Source organism: Geotrypetes seraphini, chromosome 2 (assembly GCF_902459505.1).
Source record: "Geotrypetes seraphini chromosome 2, aGeoSer1.1, whole genome shotgun sequence".
Lineage (NCBI taxonomy): Eukaryota > Metazoa > Chordata > Amphibia > Gymnophiona > Dermophiidae > Geotrypetes > Geotrypetes seraphini.
The window spans coordinates 453,684,949-453,709,568 of NC_047085.1; the positions used below are offsets into that span (position 1 = coordinate 453,684,949).

General features: G+C 43.9%; 1 protein-coding gene across 1 annotated transcript in view; it reads left to right on the top strand.

Moving 5' to 3' along the window:
• The first annotated feature begins 868 nt into the window (after positions 1-868).
• CCNY (cyclin Y) overlaps positions 869-24,620 on the top strand; it is a 384,247-nt gene continuing 360,495 nt past the window's right edge. Inside the window, exon 1 of the mRNA XM_033931526.1 lies at positions 869-1,576. Coding sequence (XP_033787417.1) covers positions 1,423-1,576 — 154 coding nt within the window. The 5' untranslated portion in view covers positions 869-1,422. The remainder of the gene's footprint in view (positions 1,577-24,620) is intronic.

The window sequence follows — 24,620 nt, forward strand, 5'->3', positions numbered from 1 at the left end:
TTAATCATACTTATACTTTTTTGTATAACTTTTTACTATTGTTTTCTTCTATAAAACTAATAAAAATATTGAACACACAAAAAAATGGTCTACTGTATTTGAAAATTGCTAGTTCCCTTCTCATAGGAAGAAATACTGCCTGAGGATTTCTTAAGTTTGTGTGGCTGTCAGGACTTACTGTTTTGCTTGACTGCACTTGCTCTTTGTTGCCCCCACAACTGCCTAATCTTGCCTAATTATGAGGCTCTTCCTACTTGTGCTCCACTCTATACTTTCTGTGATTGGGACAAATGGAATATAAGTTTCAAGTTTATTAAAAATTTGATAAACCACCTTATCATTTATCATATAAGCACTGGAAATCTAAAGTACTACAAAGGGTGATGGGGTACATCATATCCCTGCCTCAAATTATCTTATCATCTAAGTAGCTACCTAAAGCAATGGGAGGGTGACTTGCCCAAGTGGTAGAAGCAGGATTTGAACCTTTGGTTCTCCTAATATTTTATGTCCAGAAGCGGTAACCTGGTGGTTTGAGTAGGGGGACATCCTTTTCTATCGGTTTCACAGAGCAATGAAACGAAAGGGGTTTAAAGATGACACGCATTAGGCTAAGGGAGGTGTGAGAAAGTGCACAGTTCTGGCTTTTCCTCAGCCGATACACGGAGAAGAGAGGAAATGTCTGAAAGGCCGGGCGTTGGGAAATCCAGAGCAGAGGGGCTGGATGGCAGCAGTCTGGAGGCCCTATTGGCTCGCAGCCGTGTGCACGAGGAAGAGCGCGGCGGCAGCCTCCCTCCTCCAGCGCCTCGCGCTCAGAGCCCTCCTCGGGCCCTGGGGCAACGGAGCGAACTTGCCCGTACCCATAGGGGCAAGGGAGGGGGGGGGGGGCGGCTGGCTTTGCCCTGCGCTCAGCTCGGCGGCCCCTAGCAGATGTTACCTCCCCCTTGAACCGGAACCTTTTTTGAAATCCAGCCCCTGGGCTGCTGATAAGCGTTGCTGTGCGCTGGGAAAGATCAAGAATTAGAGAAAGAAGGAAGAAAAGGGGGGGAAAGAAAGAGCAAGCCCCGGGAGCAGGCGGCGAGAATGCGGCTGTCCGTGCGCTGCCGCTGCTAGGGGAGGCGGCTCCCGGGGCGCGCACTGGACATGTTTCCCGGCCAGCGCTAGCCCGGGAGGGGGAGAGGGCTCCCGGCGTCCCCCGCCCCATGCCTGCCGGCTCGGACAGCGCCCGATCCCCCGTGGGAGGCTCCGCGCTCCCTCTCCTTCCTTTGTGTGCTGCTGCTGCTGGAGGCGGGGAGGGTTGTTAGTATTTCTTTGGATTTTCCTGCACCTTGTTGGATTACTCTGGTCGCCGGCGCTGGCGGAGGAGGGAGGCACGAGATCGCGGAGAGGAAGCGCCTCGGACGGAGGTAGCCAGCCCCGGCCATGGGGAACACGGCGTCCTGCTGCGTGTCCTCCAGCCCCAAGCTGCGCCGGAACGCGCACTCCCGCCTCGAGAGCTACCGACCCGAGGCCGAGCTGAGCCGCGAGGACACGGGCTGCAACCTGCAGCACATCAGTGACCGCGAGAACATTGATGGTGAGTGAGGGCATCGGGGGGACTCGGGGGGGGGGGGGTCCAGAATGGATAAAGGGATGTCAGGGGCTATCGGGGTAGCATGGGCACTAGGGTGTTCAGGGGTGCCTTGGGCTATATGGAAACAGAGGCTCAGGGGGTGTCTGAGGGCGGCAGTGGTACAGAGAGCACTCGGGGTGTCTGGGAGAGTGGGCACTCAGGGGTGGTCTCACTGCAGCAGAGGCACAAAGGGTTCAAGAGGTATCTGGGCACTATAGACAGCACAAGGGAATTAGGGGGACTTGGGAGTGTCTAGGGGCAGAATAGGTTTAGGCAAAGAAAGGGTGGCAGAATGGGTAAAGAGTCAAAGAGGTATTGGGGCAGAAAAGGCACAGCATGGGCACAAGGGAATCATAGATGTCTAGGGACAGCATAGGCACAGAAGAATCAGAAAGTATCTGGGGGCAGCACAGGGGAATCAGGGGGTGTCTGGAGACAGCCTAAGAAGAAAGTACTTGGAGGACCAGGGGAAGGATGCTGTGGTCAGGCCACGGAAGAAGTACCTAAGAAAAGGTTTTGCAGGTGGTGAGCTGGACATGCAGGTATTTTACCCACTTCTTCCGTGAAGTGACCCACTCCAAGGAAGAAGTGGGTAAAATACTAGAAATAAGGTGCTATCTCACATTCTCCCCTGTGTCCTTCCTGGGCCTGACATGCTGGGCTTTGGAGGGTAAGTCTATGAAATAGGTGCAAGCATATATGCACTTATTGCATGTGTAAATGTTTTGAATACAGTAATGGCATTTACACAAACATATGAGCCAGAATTCTGCCTCAGCACTATTCTAAAATACCTACCTAACTTCCATAGCATTTATTTGCAAGGGAGTCTACACATGGGCAGGGCATGGGTGGGGTGGGGTGGGGACAGAAGCGCATGAGACAAATGCGCGCTGACAAACGAGCACCGACAGTTCAGTGCAAGATTTCAGTGCGCCGCAGGAAAACCTTCTTTTAAAGGATTCCAACGGGGGGTGTGGGGTGGAAACCCCCTACTCTACTTAATAGGGATCACGCTGCCTCGTGCTGCTGTGTTCGGAAGTTATGGGGGTGTAACCCCCCCCCCCCCACATTATACTGAAAACTTAACTTTTTCCCTAAAAAATAGGGAAAAAGTTAAGTTTCCAGTATAATATGAGGTTACAACCCCCCCCAACGCCAGCGCGATCCCTATTAAGTAAAGTGTGTGTGGGGGTTTTCCCCACCAACACCCCCTGTCAGAGGTTTTCCTGCGGCGCGCTGAAGTCTTGTACTGAATTGTCGGCACTTGTTTGTCGGCACGCGTTTGTCTCTCGCGCTTAAGACTATGAACCGGGTGGGGCACCCACTTACAAGCATGTAACTTGCAGACTATTGTAAGTTACATGTGTATCTCGTACATTAAGGAGCATTCTCATCTTGAGTATTGCACACAGTTCTGGTTGCCTTATCTCAAAAAAGATATAGCGGAAATAAGGAAAGATTCAAAGCAGAGTGACCAACATGATAAAGGGGATGGAACTCCTTAAGCATGAGGACAGACTAAAGAGGTTGGGGCTCTTCAGCTTGGGGATATGATTGAGGTAAGACTGAATGGGGGTATGAATGGATAAGACTGAATCCATTTTTCACTCTTTCAAAAAGTACAAAACCCAGGGGACGCTCAATGAAATTACATGGGAATACTTTTAAAAAAATAGGAGAAAATATTTTTTTTAACTTAAGGAATAGTTAAGCTCTGGAACTCATTGCCAGAGAATGTGGTAACAGCGGTTAGCTTAGCTAGATTTAAGAAAGATTTGGACAAGTTCCTGAGGGAACAATCCATAGTCTGCTATTGAGACAGACATGGGGGAAGCCACAGCTTGCCCTGCATCGGAATATTGATACTTGGGGGTTTCTTCCAGGGACTTTTGACCTGGATTGGCAACTGTAGGAAACAGGAAACTGGGCTATATAAACTATTGGTCTGATCTAGTATGGCTGTTCTAATGTTTTTATATCAGCTCTGTGGCTGGCGTATGCACTCATGCCTAACTTTTAAGTGCATATATGTCTGGTTAGATTAGTATTCTATGAAGGAAAGTACACTTCTCCCTCCGTATCCATGGGGGTTAGGGGCAAAGCCGGCCCGCGAATATTAAAAAACCGCGAATAATATTTGGGCCAATTCTGCCCCCAATCCCCGCTTCCCCCCAGCTATTTTAAGCCCTGTAAGCTCCCCCCCCCTTAAGCCTTACCTGGTGGTCTAGCGGGTTTTCGGGGCAGGAGCGATCTTCCCACGCTCCTGCCCCGTGCATATCGCTCACAGGAAATGGCTGCCTTGAGCTCCCGTACTCTCTCGAGCCATTTCCTGTGAGTGATCTGCACGGGGCAGGAGCGTGGGAAAATTGCTCCTGCCCCGAAAACCTGCTAGACCACAAGATAAGGCTTAAGGGAGGGCTTACAGGACTTAAAATAGCCCAAAAAATTTAAATGTTTTTTTTTGTTTGTTTTAAAATCGCGAATAACCGAATCTGCGGTTGCTGTAACCGTGGATTCGGAAGGGGAAGTGTAGGTTCTTATACTGCTTTATAGAACAGACTTCTACCAGACATCCTGTTATGGAATTGCCCTTTAGATGTGTTTTACCTTCAGCAGAAGCCACTATGAATTGCTTCCTTTGTCAGAGCATTATGCATTGCTTTCTCCATGCAGTGCGGCAGGAGCTGCTGCTGCCAGGAACTAGTGTTATGTGGTGAACCATGGGTCTCCTTTTAAGCCTGAAGTGGGGTGTTGGCTTTTTTTGGCATCTTTTACATTCTGTTGTGCATCTGGTTGAGGATTCAGCAGTCTGGTCTGTAATGATAGACTTCAGTGGAGGACAGTGAAACAGCTGATTTTTTTGTTCTGTAACAGTTTTTCATGCATTACTAAGGTCAGTGTGGGGATGTAGTTCTTGTGCATATCATGATTTCATATTTTTGGTTATTGTCGTTCATGTTTCAAATTAAACATAACAGCATTGTTGTTAAATTCTGGCCTTTGTATTAATACATGCAATAGTAATAGAGGCTTATTTTATTGTCAGCTTAATTGTTAGAGACCATTGGATTAAGAATTTTGCCATAGACAAATCCCAGGGGGAAGGTTGTTAGGGCTTATGTTGAATCCGTTGTCAGGAATACCATGGTACTGAACTGAATAGTGTCCCAGTGGTACAGCACTTTCCTTGGTGCAAGTGTGAATGCTTTGTGTCCAGATAATGAAGTTTTGTTAGCTGAAGAATGGGGTATTCATTCAGCATTGTTGGACAGAAGCAATTGGACTCATTGAAACACTATGTGCTATTTGTGGTAGTTGTTTGAAGCAATATTTTTTAAATTTAGATCTGTTACCATTTCAGTAGCAGATGAAAATTTAGGGCCTGATTTTCTAGGGATTTTTTCTCCCCTTTTCTCATTTTGTGTCTATGGGGGGGAAAAGCTTAATAAATATTACTTTATTCTGTCTTTAGAAACTAGGGATGCACTAGTGGCCCCACAGCATCCAGTTCTCAGGGGGTTTAGCTAGAAGTAGGCCTGCGCGGGCTTGGGCCAGTCCACTTGTGGCTCAGGCCTACCCAGCAGCTGCCTGCACCATTGGTAGAAACCCCAAGCCCCACCAGCTGAAGATATCCTCAGCCCAGATCTCTGAACTGTCAAAATATAGTGGCAGTTGGTAGTTAAAAAATAAAAATTCCATACTGGGACAGACCAAAGGTCCATCAAGCCCAGTATCCTGTTTCTAACAGTGGCCAACCCAGATCCCAAGGACCTAGCTAGATCTCAAGTAGTAAAACAGATTTTATGCTGCTTATCCTAAGAATAAACAGTGGATTTCCCCCAAGCCAGCTCAATAATGGCCTATGGACTTCTGTTGCTCTCCCAGCTGCAGATGTTGACACCCCGCCTATGCTCTATTCTTACACATGCTCAGTTCATGCATGATACCTGTGCATGTGTTGGGAGTGCGGCAGTTGACTGCCACTGTGTTCTCATGGCTCGGGGTTTCAGGCTGAGAATGTCTTCAGCTAGCAGGGCTTGCTGCCAGTCAATGTATTTATTTTTTAAGTTTGGCGGAGTGGGGTGGAGAGGAAATGGCTTCTTGCCCATCCATTCCACCTGCTGGCCCATCCCCAAATTACCTCCTATCTATGCCACTGGTTTCCCTTGATCATGTCTTGCTCCTTTGTAATATGAATGATAATTTACTTTAGGTGTAGAATTGTAGCCATTTTATTACTTTAAGGAGATTATTTTATTGCAGGTGGGACCTCTGCTGTAGTAGGGTTTTGCTTTTGTCAGCCAAAGAATTTGTTTTTACCGCTGACCACGTTGCTTTAAAACTTTATTTCATTACCAGTTGGTCTGGTTTATATCCTAATCGGTTGCTCTGTGTCATGTCTGTTTTTTACTGATTTCTGTAAACTGTTAATATTGATATTTTGAGACCATCAGTTCTATGTTGGTGTTTTGGTTTGATAGGCTGTCCCTGTTCTTGGGCTTTGAGCCCAATAGCAAAATGTTTTAAATGGTGATGTAGCATCATTCATGGGTATTCATCTGTGGCTCTCTTTGTTTTCCAAGGGGCAAAGGTTGCTGCTATCTTTGGAGTGGCGGAGTAGCCTAGTGATTATGATCAGCAGCCTAGGCAAGGAAGACAACATTCAAATCTGCTGATGGTCCCTTGCAACTTTGAACAAGTCACTTGTCCTCCAGAGTAGAGGTCTGCACGGGAACGGGGATCACGGGAATTCCCCCCCTAACTCACGGGATTCCTACGGGGACCCCCCTCTGGCCCACGGGACTCCCACGGGGATGGAAGGCTTTGGAAGCAGGGTTCGTCCATATAATATAATGGACACGTCAGCCTTAGTAAAAGAGGGGGTTTATAAGTTAATTACCTGAACAGAAAACAAAAAAAGGGTTCCACCAAAGAGATTCCACAAGGAAAACAGCAGCGCAAACACAAAAGAAACTGTGGAATTGATGATCCTGTCAGAAGTAATTGCTGCTTTTTATGGGGATGGGCGGGGATGGAGGTAATTCCTTGCGGGGACGGGTGGGGACGGAGAGGATCCTGCCGGGGACGGGTGGGGACGGAGAGGATCCTGCCGGGGACGGGTGGGGACGGAGAGGATCCTGCCGGGGACGGGTGGGGATGGAGAGGATCCTGGTGGAGACGGGCGGGGATGGGTGGGATTTCTGTCCCCACGCAACTCTCTACTCCAGAGCCCGATTTACTAGTGATGTTAATGCACTTGCATGCATGTTCTGCAGTTAAGCACCTATTAACTAAGGACTCTTTTTACAAAGGTGCGCTAGGGTTTTTAGTGCATGCACCGGATTAGCGCACGCTAACCGAAAAACTACCGCCTGCTCAAGAGGAGGCGGTAGCAGCTAGCGTGCACGGCATTTTAGCGTGCGCTATTCCGCGCGTTAAGGCCCTAACGCACCTTTGTAAAAGGAGCCCTAAGCCATGCTAGGTCTTGGGTTGTGGCTTCTAGCGCACACTAGCAGCATGACTAGGGTTACCATATGGCTCCAGAAAAAGGAGGACGGATTGCGACATCTGGGTTTTTACTTCCATTGCTGTCAGTGGAGTAAAACACAGATGCCTCAATCTGTCCTTCTTACTTCCATTGCTTTCAATGGAAGTAAAATCCGGATGTTTCAATCCGTCCTCCTGTTTCTGCAGCATGATACCATATTAATTTATTCTCATACAGTATATGCTAATTGCCGTGTTAAAAACCTAACTTATTGCTGACACTTTACAGTTTTATCATGTATTGCCATTACTGAAGGAAGCTCATTGGCTGCTCTATATTTTCCTTATAAAGTTTAAAATAATGGTTCTAGCTCATAATGCTTTTTGCTCAGGATTACTGCAATATGTGGAAAAACTCCTGCGCCCATATGCATTCACAAGAAGAGAATCATTTAGTAGTCCTTTTACTAAGGTCCGGTAGCCGATTTAGCGCGCACTAATGTGTCCATAGGATATAATGGAGGCGTTGGCGCACGCTAAAACAGCTAGCACGCCTTAGTAAAAGGACCCTTTAGTGATTGTTAAGAGTGAGATTGGATTCCATATGAAAATTGTTCTCTTTTTTTGCAGCCACCTTGTAGAATGCTCATACACAATATCTAAGATTGGAACCAAACCGTGGCCATTTTAAAAAGGGGTTCAAGATGTCAAGTTTATTAAAAATTTGATAAAATGCTAATCATAAATTTTAAGCGTTTAACAATATAAAATTTAAAATGGGATCCAGTTAACAAACTTTTAATGACATACCATTACTAACATGGAACAATAGGATGGTGGGGAGAAATACAATTTAAAAGAAAGAGAGAAGAATTAAGGATAATAACATAGGGAAAGGGAAAAAATAAATTTTGTATAGTAAATGAATTTTTATATTGAAAGTAAGCTAGAAAAGTTCCATAGACCAGTTATCAGTCTTTGTTGGATTTCCTGAATCTGTAAAATGTCGGTGGGATTGCAAAATACATAGTTGCTTACATAAGAGTGATGTAGGGTTGTGAAATGAATGTTTAAGAGTCCCACTGCAACAAGAGGGCACCCATGGAAAATCAGGGGCGGGAAACTGTGCGGTAACACCAGGAAATTCTTTTTCACTGAGAGGGTGGTTGATCGCTGGAATAATCTTCCACTTCAGGTGATTGAGGCCAGCAGCGTGCCTGATTTTAAGGCCAAATGGGATCAACATGTGGGATCTATTCACAGAGGAAAGATAGGGGAGGGTCATTAGGGTGGGCAGACTGGATGGGCTGTGGCCCTTATCTGCCGTCTATTTCTATGTTTCTATGTTTCTAAAGGTGGTCTAGGGGAAATATGATAGAGATGTTTAAATATCTGTGTGGTCTAAATGCATATGAGACGAGTCTCATTTGAAAGGAAACTCTGGGGAGGGGGAGGGGCATAGGATGAAGGTGAAAGGAGATAGTCTAAGAAGTAACCACAGAAAATGCTTTTTCATGGAAAGGGTGGTTGAATGCATGGAGGTTGTGAAGATGAAGATTATCTGAGTTCAAGGAAGCTTGGGATAAGTACATTGAATCTCTAAGGGAGAGGAAGAAATAGTAGATGACATGGATATACAGACTAGATCAGTCATATGGTCTTTATCTATATCAATAGGGTTTTATTTTGCCATTTTTATTTTTTGTTTTATTACTTTTAAGGAATTTGAATGAGGTATTTTTGGATTAGATTTATGTTTTGTAGTTCTGGATGTTTTTGTAAATTTCTCTGATTGTCTACTAGAAGGGTGGCATATCAAATTGTATAAATAAATAACACAGAAATTCTTCGTAGAGAACATGAAATGGGGGGGCCTATACTTTGCAGTAGCCATTAACATGACAGGTAAGGTAGTGTGATCAGCTAAAACCACTAACATTGCAGCTAACTGCATTCTGCCTTATCAACTCTGTGGTTGAAATGTCTTAGTGTTCATTTCTCTATGTTAACTGCATGGGAAAGCCCCCCAAATGCAGAGGTTTTATACTTAATGAGTGTTGGCTTTGGCGGCAAAAGTTAGCTAGATGCAAAATCTTAGGACATTTGAGTAAATAAGCCTCATTCAGAATAACGGGGCTTGTGTTAAATAATGTGTGCTATCTTTCATTAACATGTATTATTGCATGTTAACGTATGTTAATGAAGCTCTTAGATTATAAGCACTCGGAAGACAGACAAATACCTACTGCTCCCCCCTCGCAGTATCCCCTGCTGATGTCAAGAGCAGAAACCAGCTTATACATTAGATAAGGCCAGATTGGTTTATCCATCTGCCCTGTTGTACCACCCTGAAAAAATACTAATATATTCCTGTGTCAGTTACAGAAGTTTGCTTGTAGGATCTCACCTTCTTTAAGCCAGTCTTTGATTTCTCCTTCATTGGTACTTGACCATTCTGGGTGGATCTAGGACCCTTGCATGTGTTCTGGTTGACACCTTGAGCCCTGCGATAATTGAGTAATAAGAATCTTTTATTTAAATTAGAAATTTTTATTTTTGCATATCACAAAGTTAGCTCAGAGTCAAGCTGATCATTTTTGGGTAATTTCAGAACAGGAGACTTAGGTTGAAAGTCCAAGAAGGCGTCTATATAGTCACTATTTTATAAGGGCAAGATAGATGCCTTTGTGCCTTGATAAAATAGGATTTAGGCCCAGGCTTTACATATGGAAAAATCCTTTATAAAATGACCCCCTTTATGTGTACTACCTTATTGAATAGAGCTCACTATAGGATACTAATGGTAAGAGCCTTACTCCAAATGAGAGGGGTCAAAATAACTTAGAACTACAAAGTAAGACCTGCTCTCTATTCTCCACACACTTCCAAGTTTCCAAGTTTATTATAAGATTTGATTAATCGCCTATTCCAGATTCTAAGCGATGTACAGCTAAAAATTACAAAGTTAGGGGAAACATACATGACTAATAAAATTAATATTAAACATATTAAAATATTGTAAAAATACATAACATAAAATAACATGACTAAACATAACTAACAAGACTGTTTTACATACATGATCAAATAAAGGGAAAGTTATAGGGAGAAATACAATTAAATATAAAAGAAACAATTAAGGTAAAATAACATTGGGAAAAGGGGAAGAAATTTAATATAAAATATTAAAAACGAAAAAAATTCAGTTAATCACTAAAAGCGTCTTTAAAAAGGAAGCCCTTAAGTTTGTTCTTAAATTTGTCAAGAATTCTTTCTTCTCTTAGGTAAATTGGCAGGGCATTCCAAGCTAGGGGAGCCGTAACTGAGAAAATAGAATGACGTCGTGTACTAATAACTTTTAAAGAAGGAACAACCAATAGATGTTGTTCTGTTGACCGTAATACTCTCGAAGTATTATAGGGAATTAAAACTTTATAAATAAATGCTGGGGTTTTGAAAATTATAGATTTGAGAGTGAACAAACATAATTTATACATTATTCGATAGGCAACCGGTAACCAATGAGCTTTCTCAAGTAAAGGCGTAACATGATCAAATTTCTTAGCGTTTTCGATAAGTTTAATCAAGGCATTTTGTATAATTTGTAAACGTTTAATATCTTTTTGAGCTATTCCTTTAAATAAGGCATTGCAGTAATCGATCTTGGAAATAACTAAAGAATGTATCAATATATTCAAGGATTTTGGGCATAAAAATTTTGTCATTGAACGAATTTGACGGAGCCTGTAAAAAGTAGATTTCACAACATGACTAACATGATCATGGTAAGTTAGTTTTTCATCAAAAATAACTCAGAGGATCCTGATCTTATGAATTACCGTAGTTTCAAAAAAATGCCTTTAATAGTGATTGGAAATAGCATAACGTTTGTTTTATCAATGTTTAGGGCTAATCTATTTAGTTCGAGCCAGTGATGAATCTGTTCAAGTTTGGTATTAATAGTAGATATTTCAAAGGAACTGTTGGGATCCAAGGAGTGTAGAAGCTGTATATCATCCGCATATGCGAATACGGTAAAACCAATAGATTGACAGAGGGTCATGAGGGATGCAAGAAAAATGTTGAATAAAAGAGGAGAGAGAATCGATCCCTGCGGAATTCCATATGGAACTGAAAAACTTTCGGAAGTGGTATTATTAAAGATAACTTAAAGGATACCGGGCTGACTGAACCCCTTATACAAAGTATTACTAGTGTGTTACATGCAGAGTGTTGAATCAGCAAATGGAAACTTGTATAAAAAGTTTTGTCCGAGTTCACCAGGGTTCAATACCGCCAAATGCACAAGTGTGCCTAGCAGACATTACCCGCTCACATCATTTTAAAACACTCTGTGGGCTAGTCTAAAAATCAATAATTCGTGATACAAAAAGTTATTTTCAACTTCTTTTTTTCTTTTTAGACTGTGTTTATTACAAAACTATCAGTCGCCCAAAACCCTGGTGTCTATATAATATTAAGATAATTAAAGTGAATCAATTTAATAACGCTTCTAAATGACATAAATTCGAAAAGCTCCTGAGCTATTGAGCCTTGTCAGTTTTAGACCCTTAATAAAGTGGCTAAAAAACAGGAACTTATCTCAATCTGCAAACCGCTTTTTTTTTCATACGGGGTGCCAGCTGATTGCCCTACAGAGCCCCGTTTCATAACCTTTGTCAGGGGCAACCTCAGGGGCATCTCCCAATGCAGTGACAGTCAAAAGCATCACAGAGAACCAGCTTTTGACTTTCACTGCATCGGGAGATGCCCCCGACAAAGGTTTTCTGTAAGCTTTGCCAAGAAAGGAATGTTTGAAATGGGTCGATAGTTTGAAACCTCTTGTGAATTAATTGTATAGTCTTTGATTATGGGATGAATAATTGCTTCCTTCCATACTTTTGGAAGAGTTCCTGTACATAAACTAGTGCAGATCAGATTTAAAATATCAGGTCCAAAAAATGAAAAGAAACGTTTTAGAAAGATTGGTGGAATGGTTAGTGTGTTCAAAGTTCTCTGTAAATCTTGGAGTGAGTAGGGTAAATTTTGAACATTTAGAGAGAGGGAGATGTATAGTCTCAGGTTTTTTAACGAAGTCCACTGTATAGGGAGAAGTGGAGTTTATGCTGACAATACTTGATTGGGAAATGGAGCCTCTAATTTTTTGGATTTTCTTGATCAGATAAGAGGCAATTGTTTGGGCTGATGGTGGTGGGGCTGTCAATTTGGATGCTGTCCTCTGTGAAGTTAATGATTTTGTGATAGTAAATAATGCAGAAGTGTTTTTAGCTTTTTTAATTTGTTTGGAATAGTATGCTTTAATAACTTAGGCCCCCCCTTTTACGAAATCACGTTAGGCTTTTTTATCGCTGGCCGCAGCAGTATTAGCTCCGACACTCATGAGTGTTATAAAAGCCTAACGTGGCTTTGTAAAAGGGGGCTTAGCTATGTGGAAGGGAACTAGATTAGAGTAGTAATCATTTTTTATTGTGTTACTAGGCATAAGCAGCACTATACATGGCATTTGTAAGTACTTTCTCTGTTCCTAGTGGGCTCATTGTATGCCTTTGGTCTTTATCTTCTTTTTTTCCCCAAAACTGTTTATTAGATAAAGGCAAGGTACAAACAAGCAGATACAGCATTTTCCAATAGTCAACAAACAAAGAATAACCAACACTTTGAACAGAATAAGACTAAACTAAACTAAACCTTAGGTTTGTATACCGCACCATCTCCACAAGCGTAGAGCTCGGCACGGTTTACAGGGTTAGGTTGAAAAGGAGCTACAATGAAGGGTTATAGGAAAGGAGCTAATAAGATAAAGAACCAAAGAGCGGGAGGTGTTAGATTTTGAAAAGAGCCAAGTTTTCAGGTGTTTGCGGAAGGATTGGAGGGAGCTTGAAATTCTGAGCGGGGATGTGAGGTTGTTCCAGAGTTCTGTGGTTCTAAAGGGGAGGGATGTTCCTAGTTTTCCTACGCGGGATATACCTTTTGCAGAGGGGAATGATAGTTTCAGGTTTTGGGAGGATCTAGTGGAATTAGGGTTAGAGGAGTTCCAGAAGAGTGGGATAACGGGAGGGAGGATGCCATGTAGGATCTTGAAAGCTAAACAGGCACATTTAAAGAGGACTCTGGAGTGAACTGGGAGCCAGTGAAGTTTGGACAGGAGTGGGGAGACATGGTCGAACTTGCCTTTAGCGAAAATAAGCTTGGCCGCGGCGTTCTGGATTAGCTGGACAATCATCAGTAACGGGCAGAGTGAAATCCCTGATGGATAAGGCCGAAGCAGCCTGTTTAGAGTGTTGCCGGCCCGACGCTGCTTCGGTTGAAGGTAGGGCTCGCTCGCGGTCAACAAGGAGGGAAGGATGGAGGGTCAGTAAGGGTTTGACTGCACGGTTGGGGGGGACCCGGGTTGAAGAATTGCTGTTGAATCCCGAGACTAGGGCTTATTTTTGGGATAGGTCTTATATTAAGACCTACTCCAAAAATGATGTTAGGTCTTATTTTCGGGGAAACATAGAAGCACCAGACCTCCAGCCAAAAGGCAGCAATAGCTGCACAAGACCAGAGACCATGCGCCAAGAAATTATCTACCCAGTGACATTTCAGACATGGGAGGGACCAGTCCTTCAACTAAAAGCACGATTCTCTAACCGGCATCTGTCATAAGTGCCGGTTAGAGAATCGTGGAACCTTCCCCCCCCTCCCCCAATGATCGCAGAAGGAGAGATGTCCTGTTTCTTCTGACAGAACCTGCCGCGACTCCTCTGAATGACCGCCGGCAGGAGAGATGCCTAATCTCTCCTGCCACCATGACCCCCTCTCCCCTGAATGATCGTGGCAGGAGAGATGCCCATTCTCTCCTGTCGACACCCACTGCGATCCCCCCGAATGTTCACCGGCAGGAGGGATGCCCAGTCCTTCCTGCCCGCCCCCACCCCCCCAAAGGTAGCACACCTGGACACCCCCACCAGGACCCACCCTAGGACCCCCTAAACCCCACCAGCCCTCCTAACCTTTTTTAGATGGCCATTCCAGTGAAGGTGGGCCTGCTGGCCGGACACAGGAAGTGACCGTCTGTCTATCTAAAAAAGGTTAGGGGGGTCCGGGTGAGGTTAGAGGGGGGTCCTGGTGGGGGTAGGGGGTCCGGGTGATGTTAAGGGGGTCCTGGTGGAGGTGGGGGGTCCAAGAGGGGGTGGCCTTGGGAGATCTTCTTGGGGGGTCTGGGTTGGCTACCTTTGGGGGGTGGGAGTGTCCTGTGGGGGTGTCCTGCAGGAGGGACTGGGCATCTCTCCTGCCGTGATCATTCGAGGGGGGGAAGTCATGGTGGCTGTCAGCAAGAGAAATTGCGCATGTCTCCCGCTGCAATCGTTGCGGGGGGAGGGGGGGAACGGGTTACTTGGGCCACTGAACTGATCGCGATCAGCTCAGTGGCCCGATCCAGAACCTGTTTCGACTTGGTTTAAGTCAAAACTTATAAGTTCCATGCCACTACAAATGCAGACTTTAGAAAATCCCTGAAAACTCGACTGTTTAACAAATTCTAAATTCCCATACCCAACTCTTCCTCGCCATGACCCTTCCACCTCGCCCCCTAATTCCAAGGCCTGAAACTAATTATACTTTCCACCTTGAATCTCATGTACTGACATAATGTATCTTTATTGTAACCCACCTGCACCCCATGTACTGACAAAACATATCTTTATTGTAACCCATGTACTGACTAAATGTATCTTTATGGTAACCCACCTGTATCCCTTACACTGACAAAATGCACCTTGATAGTAAACCACTTGTATTGTAACCCACTTGCATCCCATGTACTGACAAAATATATCTTTACTGTAACCCACTTGTATCCCATGTACTGACAAAATGAAACTTTAATGTAAACCACTTGCATCTTATGTACTGACTAAACGTATCTTTATTGTAAACCGTTTCTATCCCATGTACTGTCAAATGTATCTTTATTGTAAACCGCTTCGAACTTCACGGTATAGCGGTATATAAGAAATAAATTATTATTATTAAAAATATTATTATTAATCTTTTCAATTATGGCTGCCAGACAACTAAGTCTAGGTCGGCTCACATCCCACCCTACCCAGGCCTCCAAAAACGCCCCTTTTCGCTCTGGGTACACAGAGGCAGTGAAAAGGCCTAAGTTGGTTTTAGATAAGTCTAAAACCCTGTTCAATTATCAGTACTTGTACAACCTGTCTTTTTAATTATCCACGTGCCAATTTAGGCGGGTTTTTAGACATATTTTCTTTTTGATTATGTACCTCTTAGTATCCAGGCCTTTCTCCCCATTCCGACTTATAAAGCCATACTAGGTCAAAACAATGGTCCATCTAACCCAGTATTCTGTTTCCACAGTGACCAATCCAGGTCACAAATACCTGGGGAAAACCCTAATAGCTGCCACATTCCATGCTACCGATCCCCATGTCTGTCTCAATAGCAGACTAGGGACTTTTCCTCAAGGAACTTGTCCAAATTTTTTTTAAAACCAGCTATGTTAACTACTGTTACCACACCCTCTGGCAACGCGTTTCCAGAGCTTAACAATATCTGAGTGAAAAAAATATTTCCTCCTATTAGTTTTAAAAGTAGTTCACTGTAATTTCATCAAGTGTCCCCTAGTCTTTGCAATTTTTGATGGAGTAAAAAATCAATTCGCTTGTATCCCATTCTACACTACTCAGGATTTTGTGGACTTTAATCATAACTCCCCCTCAGCTGTCTTTTTTTCAAGCTGAAGAGCCCTAACCTCTATTGTCTTTCCTCATACTTGATCCATGCTTCCTCAGTACCCACCATCAAAACTCATCAGCCTCAGCTCCCCTCAGGCTTAAATTTTCTCCCACCATTTCAGTTTTCCCCTCAGGAGCTCATTCTCTCATCTTAGCAGAATGAATTAATGGCTCCTTGATTGAAAATCCCTCCTTCAGCAGCACCCATCTAACATTAATCTCCCCCTCAGCCATCTCTTTCCTTCATCCTCAATTCTTCCCATCCTTAGCAGCCTCCCAGATGTGTGGTGAGATACACCACACAGCTGAAAACATGCTCTACTCTGTTCCATCTAAAGAGATGTTGCATCAACTGTGGCACTGGCCGGCTCACAAGTGGAGTGGAGAAATACTGAGCAGGATTGTGATGGAGGAGTAAGGACACCGATGAAGGATGCTGGATTACTGGGAAAGAGTTTAATAGAGAGATTAAAGAGAGAGATGCTGGACACAGGAAGAAGGGAGATGCTGAACATAGGGAGAGGACTTGGTGGGAGAATAGATACACAGAAGAGAGATGCTAGATGGATGTGGGGTTGTGTGAACTGTAACATAGAGGGAAATTGCTGGATCTTGGAGAGATAGGGACATTTTTTTGGCATCATTATTGATGTTATGCCAATCTATCTGTTTCTCTGTATTTGCCTATGCTGGTGATATTCAGCTCTTCCACGCTCTCGATCCAACGAATACTAATGAAATAGACAATAACCAAAAATTAGGGAACATTAGTCACTGTCTAAGCAAAAACATGCTGTTCTTAAGTATTCCAAAGACCAAAACCGTACTCTTTCCGTGGAAAGATGGTATCTCCCTATCCTCTCCGATATGCATTGACAATACCCCACTCCAAATGGTTACTTTAGTAAAAATCTTAGGTGTTATTATCAACCACAAATTATGTTACTACGAACCAATCAGTGCCGTGATAAAAAGCAGTTTTTATAGATTGCGAATGATTTGATCTCTGGCAAACTTTCTTGAACCTTCCTCTTTGAATATTCTGGTTCACTCGTTTGTAATATCTAAAGTCAACTACTGTAACTCTCTATACAAAGGTATCCTGTAGAAGGAACTGAGACGGCTACAAATAATTCAAAACATCACAATTAAAATCATTATCAAATCAATGAAATTTGATCATGTCACTCCCCTCTTGAAAAAAGCTCATTGGCTTCCAATTTTGCATAGGATAACCTATAAAATAGCACTGTTAGCATTTAAAGTTGAAATCATGAAGGTTCCAATATTTATTGACAAAATTCTAATACCTCATACACCAGTAAGATCACTCAGATCTACTGCTCAAAGTTTATTGTCTGTTCCCTCATTAAAGGTTATTAATACACAACTTGGGACTATATTTTCAGGAACAGTACCTCTAATATGGAATTCTTTACTGGCCCACTGAGGGAGGAACAAAATCTAGACAAGTTCAATGGAATCCTAAAAAGTTTTCTATTCAAAGATGCTTTTGAGCTGTAAACCATAGCTAGCCTTTCTTGCCTCCTAATTTTAGTTTGCTCATGCTTCTCGCCTTGCTCTTAAAGAATCTTAAATAACCTTCCCCTCCTTTTGTCTTATTTAACCTTTTATGTTCACTTTTCTTTAATTATTGTAGTTCAGCCTTTTCCCTCTGTGTTTTTAGTACGTCTGTTATCATCTTCGTCTGCCTATATACAGTGTTTGCTTAATAAAACTACATGTATTCTCCTTATTTTTATTGTACATCACCTAGAAGTTTTGATAAGTGATTAATCTAATTTTTAATAAACTTGAAACTTGATATAAAGGGAGATCTTGGATGTGGCAGGCAGGGGCCTAGTGAAACAGAAGGGAGATGCTGGAGATTGTCATAGGAAGACACAATGAGGTGGGGAGAGAGGGAAGATGTATGACAGGTTGGGTAGAGAGAGAAAGGTAGAAAAGGGGGAAGAAGGATGAGGGGTGGAGGAGATTAGATTTAGATAAAGAACTCATGATAGGAGCAGAAGAGCAATTTGTTAGAGGGGGAGGGTGAATAACTGTGAGATGAGGGGTGTGTGTTTGAGGAGGAGAAAAGCACAGGATTGGATAATTTGGCCTGGTCCACAGAACTGAGACAGCAGGAGGACAGCTGCGGACATTAGGCAACTTGCCCAAAGAGGAGAGTCAAGAGGTTGAGAGAGTACTGCGTTTGAGGGATCGTATATACATAAAGGATGGTTTGTATGGGGTATTGCATGTAGGTAGGGGGACTGGGGAAGGGGGCTGTGGCAGCTGAAGAGTTCAATCTCATGTACCTCCTCTCAATGTGGCCTGCAGGGGCTGAAGCCTGGACTGCTATCATGATTATTAGTTAGTCATGGGGTAGAGGGCGGAGCTTGAGCAATGGCAAATGGCAGGGTTTTCTCTTTTAAAAGGTTGGCAACTCTGGAGTATGTACTGTATATGTATAGCTGTGAGGCAGGGGTGGAGTGGAGGGTGGGGAGCTTTTTTGGCAACTGACTGAAGAATAAGAATGCTGAGCTGCTGGCTGGAAATGTAGTTGCCCGGTTACTTGGCAACTGGTTCAGAAGCTAATTGGTTAGCGCAAGATTTTATGATGTCAGGCTTCTTTTATGGGAGGGAGTAGGACAGACTTTTATTTTAAGATTAAATGTTGTGGATTAACACTTGATGTACCTGCCAGACAATTATAACAGAGCGGAAAAAATTTGCCCTGGGTAAAAGCATACCAGTTGTGAAAACAGGGATCTAATGCTTGGGCATCTTGAATAAGTTCTCCAAATACAATTTCTTGGCTTGCCAAAGTTCAGGGGTCTTGTTCAGAACATTTAAATTCCTACTGATAATATTTCTGGTTATATTTCTGCAGAGTAGTACAGGCAACCTGGAATGGTAAATATGATGGCTAGTTGTTTGTGCATAGGGAAAAGAAACCACATCCTATATAATAAAACCCTAAGCGCGCATGCGCACTTAGGGTTTCGTGATCCCTGCGGCCGTGTTTTCTGATCCGTGGCCAGATTCTATTTTAGAACGCGGCGGCAGGGATCACTCTGGCCACTTCCCTCCTTCCGCCCTCACTCACCAATCGCTAGAGGAAGCGCAGGCAAGCTCTCTCCCTGCCCGCGGCCCTGTCACTCCTCAGATGTGCACGTTTTTTTGGAGGGCACACCTTCTGTTACTGAGGTCCTGCGCACAGCTCCACCTGTGCAACCACCCCTCCCCTCACTCACTAAGCGGCAGCATCCTCGCTCCGGGACCCGCTGACCCTACTATCTCTCCCTCCCATGCGATCCTCCCAGCGAGATGGCCTTAACCACAAACCTCCCTCCAGCGTTGGCAGCCGCAGCACGCTAAACAGGCTGCTTCGCGGCTTTCTCCTGCCGGTGAGTCCCTCTGCCGCGTCACTGATGATGTCATTAGTGATGCGGCAGAGGGACTCACCGGCAGGAGAAAGCTGCGAAGCAGCCTGTTTAGCGTGCTGTGTCTGCCAAAGCTGGAAGAAGGTTTGTTGTTAAGGTCACTCGCTGGGAGGGTGGCATGGGAGAGAGAGATAGGAGGGTCAGCAGGGGTTGTGCTGGGAGGGGAGAGAAGTGGTCTGCCTCGGGTGCTTCAAGGCCTGGCTTCTTCGGACAGCAGCAGCGTTTACAATTCACTTCAGGCCTTCCTCTCTGGCTGGCTTCAGGCCTTCCTCTCTGGCGGGTCCTGCCTACTTCCTGTTTTCATGAAGACAGGATCCGCCAGAGAAGAAGGCCTGAAGCCAGCAACAGCAATGAATTGTGAATGCTGCTGCCCAATGAAGTTCAAGGAGGAAAGGGAGTAGAGGGGGAGAGAATGGCTTGGAGGGAAGAAGAGATGGCAGAGCATGGAGGGAAGGAGGAAGGTATGCCAGACCAAGGGGAAAGGAAGGAGGACATGCCATATGGAACAGAGAGAGAGGGCGGACACTGGATGGAAAGAGAAGAGAGGGCAGTGAATGGAAGGGGCAAGACAGAGGGTGAACAGTACACGGAAGGGGTAGAGAGAGGGAGACAGACATTGAATGGAAGTGTGGGGGAGAGGAGGGACAGCCGCTGAATGGAAGTCTGAGGGACAGGGGGAGCAGACGTTGGAAGGAAGTGGGGAGGAGAAAGAAAAAAGGGCATATGCAGGATTGATGGAAGAAGATAGAGTTAGAAATAAAGAAAGACAGACAGGGGGCCAGGGAGAGACACAGATAGAAAGAATGACAGACAGCATCCAAGGAGAGAGAGACAAATAAAAAAACCCAGACAGACAGACATCTACTCTAGCACCCGTTAATGTAACGGGCTAAAACACTAGGTGCTACTGGGCCGGGGGAACAAGGAAGAGGGACAGGGAGAGCAGGGAAGAGGTGCTACTGGGCCAGGAGAGCAAGGATGAGGGACAGGGGGAGCAGGGAAGAGGTGTTACTGGGCCGGGGGAGCAGGGAAGAGGTGCTACTGGGCCGGGGGAGCAATGAAGAGGGACAGGGGGAGCAGGGAAGAGGTGTTGCTGGACAGGGAAGTGGATTGGAGAGGGAAATGCTGCTGGTGAGAAAACAGGGCTCGGGCTGAAAGGGAACAGATGAGAGAAGGGGGCTGGTGGGGGGTAAAAATGGGTTTGGAGCTGGGGCTGAAAATAGGGGACTTGTGAGGGAAGGAGGCTTTACTAGCATCCGTTAATGTAACGGGCTTAAACACTAGTGTGCTATATAAAGAGCAAGAAAAAGTGGGATCTTCTGGGACTGTAAAATGTAGAAAAGTTGCTGTTGTGAGGTTTCAGTATGCACTGAAAAATACTTCTTACAGTTAGGCAAGACTAAAATCAAACAGAGTCGCAAGAAGGGTACTTGTAAATAAGGAGCACCTGCACTGATATCATGTGATAAGTCATTCTTATGGGAATGCAGGAGTATAGCAGACAGCAGCCTGAAGAAAAGATTTCCAAATTTGCTTCTCTCCTCTGCATGGTGTCGAGGGAATTCATGGCTAACATATCTGATCTAATTTATTGCTCTTCAAAATCACATGGTCTGCTCTTATCCAATCTCCATATTTAAATATGCATCACGTTTACCCTACACCTGATTGCGCATTCTGAACAAAGTTGGAAAGAGGTAGGCGCCTGCTAACATATCATTTTAGAAATAGATTTCTACGTGTCAACTGTTAAGTTCAAGCAATCGTAACATAATTAAGCAGACAGAGAAAACTGTAATCTTGTGTGTGCCTACAATGGAGGAATAGCCTGGTTAGAGCACCAGGCTAGCCTGCCAACCAGGAAGGCCCCGTTCATATGCTTAGTTCTGCCACTTCTGATGTTGGGCAAGTCACTTAACACTATTGCCTCTTGTACAAACTTAGACTGTGAGCCCTTCATAGACAGGGAAATACCTAGGGTACCTGAATGTAACTCAGGGGAAGATTCTCGAATGTTCTCGGTAAAATCCGATGGGCTGCTACCGCAGCCATTATTGTAACAATTTCAAAAAGAAGGGTGCAAATGAGGTTCATGGAGTTTCGAGAGGGGTCACAAAATGTATGCGACGCGTCGCTGGTGATAGTCATCGGCACATGTGCATAATGCACCACAGAAAGAGGCTTAAATGTGCGCACGTGCGAGAAGAAGCAACGCCATCATCATCATCTTCAGATCTCATCTCATATCTTCTCATCAGGACAACATGGAAAGCACGAGGATAAGATCCACCACCCATTATGCCATCCGCTATTGTAGCATGTATGGCTCACAAACACCTATAATTCATGGGCTTTTGAATTTTTGTAATTTTTTTAATGCCAAATTTTATCATGGACCACAGCCAGAAACACGAGACACGCCTATAATGCACATGCTCAAGAAGCATACTTTTTGTTTCTGCCCCACCCCCCAAAAAACTACTATAATTCGGTACACCGATGAAAGTGCGCAGGACATTGGCGCACCGACATCTGCACGCAGGACAAATGCGTGGCACTAGTTCTGCCACTTTTACGCCTTATCGTTAGCATTATGAGGGTGGGTGGGGGGGCAGAATCCCCCCGAGTACCCTTATAACTGGTCACGCTCCCATGAGGGGGGTTGGGAGGGGGAATCCCCCCAGTACACTGAAAACTTCCGTTCTCTCGCTGTTCGGGAGTTTTCAGTGCAGTGAGGGGTTCCCCCCCCCCCCCAGTGGGAGCGGGAACTATTATAAGTGTAGTGGAGGGCTACCTATAATTCATGTGTATCTTGTTATATTTTTGTTTTCATGTCAAATTTTATCATGAGCCACAGCCAGAAACACATGCTTGAGATGCGATTTTTCACAGTACTGGCACCTGCAGAGCAGTCAGTGATTTCTGGTCACAAAAAGCCAACACCACGCTTGGGGAATCACATGGCGATGATTGAGAATCACCCGGAATGCCCTTTGAATATTGATGAGCCCTTTTTACTACCATTTTAATATTAATGACTTCTAGAAAGCTGGGAAAAGACCGCAATGTGCCATTTTGATAATTAGCCGCTAAAATACATGTATACTAAATCAGCTGGAACAGGTTTAGCGACCATTGTTAAGGGCATAGTAAGTTTTGAGAATCTGCCTCTCACACTTGAACTACAGTACTACTAAAAAAGGTATGAACAAAATCCAAATACTGTATATAATATATAAGCAACTATTTAAGACTAGTTAATGACATATTTGTTCATTTAATTATGCCTTTATCATTTTCTGTTATTCTGACACATGTTTCCTGGTAGTATTCATAAACATGTGTTCGCTCATAGACCCTGCCCATCTGTTTCATTTCCAATGCCTGACTTTAAAGCAGAAAGTTTAGTTGAAAATCCTGGGTATTATTAATGGTATTTTATTGTATTATTTGTCCTTAAAAGGGGAAAAGAAACATTTTTTTAAAAAAATAGGTTTATTTTCCCTCTTATTTGTGATGCAGCATGCATCTGGAATTCAGTGTTCTTTTAAGGCAGGGATCTCAAAGTCCCTCCTTGAGGGCCGCAATCCAGTCGGGTTTTCAGGATTTCCTCCATGAATATGCATGAGATCTATGTGCATGCACTGCTTTCAATGCATATTCATTGGGGAAATCCTGAAAACCCGACTGGATTGTGGCCCTCAAGGAGGGACTTTGAGACCCCTGTTTTAAGGTCATATGCTTTGTTGGAAGGAGTGTTTGCACTTGCTTGTGTAAATGTGAACATGAAATGCTGTGTTTACAATAATAAAAGGCAGTTGGATGCCTTTTGAGAACAAGTTCATGATATTATAAACCTGATCATAGGCAAAAGAAGAGAAAAAGTCTCCCCTGACACAAATCGAATGAAGGGGTGAGACAGCCCTGACAAGCACACCTAATAAATTTTTTTGTGTGAATGGGGAGTCCTCAGTCCCACAGCCCACAATGGGGGAAACACCGCCCTTAATGCACAGCTGTAACAATCATACACCCAAAATGAATAAGAAGAGGCACTGGAGAAATCATACATCCAACAGGGTATTTATTACGTGTGAAACATCCTAGGCCATCCCCAAATGTGCAATTTGTGTAATTACTAGTGCACAAAGCAGTGTGCTAAAAGTGAACAACTTGAATAAACAATATACAGTACCTAATTGCAAAAGAAAATAACTTGTCAGGCTGTCTCTACCCCCCACACGAGGGTACACAGCAGCCAAAGTTCATCCAAGCCGAACAAAATCACAAGCTGGACAGGAAAAATGATAAACAAAAAAGAACAAAGAACGTCCGGAGTAAATTTATGTAGCCTACATATAATAGATCCATCCATCGGGGCTCTGTTTCAAGGGATAGCACCCCCTTCCTCAGGAACCAGCTCTGCTATTGCTATTTGCTCTCCAAAAGTCACAGCAAATGTAGTTAGGTACCTTGGAGAGGAAAGACAAGGCTGTTCCCTGAACTGGATTGGGTTTTGTGGAAATGGTTCAAAAAGATAGATGCACTATTTTTTTGGTTTGAAAATGGCCGTTTTTCTCTACTGGATTTTGGACATTTTTCCCAAAATGTCTAAAATCGGATTTAGACGTCATATCAAAAATGTCCCTGTTAACCAGTTACTGCTGCTGAATATTCAAGGTTATTGTCTGAACTGACACCAGCTAACAGGGGTGGAGTAGGCATTTCTATGGTAAAGTGCCGATATTCAGCCCTTAACCACATAAATTGGGCCACATAAAAGGCAGCCTGGTCTTATGCAGTTAAGGGCCGAATATGGTACTTAACCACATAAATTTTAGCAGCCAACCTACAATTGAATATTCACTGCTGGTGCCCGGATGTTCCTGGCATTGAGTATCTGAGAATACAACCTGTGGTGGATATAAAAACACTGACTTCTGCCAGGTGTATACTGGCCAAAGCAAGCATAACATTCTACATGGCTAATGCTTCCATGCCCACTCTACACCCATCCGATGCCCCCCTCCCTGACAGAAAAATTCTATGACATGCGATAAAAGGCAAACTATTGCAAACAAGATGTTAACACAGTCTTGCGTATCCTGTTTCCAGTATTTAATGCACTAATAAAAGGGCCCCTTTGTGAACTAGAATCAGATTTGGAATTATGTATGTACTTTGCACATATGCCCCCAGATTCTATATATTGTGCCTAAAATTGTGTGCCAAAGTTTGGGTGTGCTTCTGAGATGCAAGCACAAATAAATAAATAGCATAATGAGCTCTGAACCATCACTGATTGGG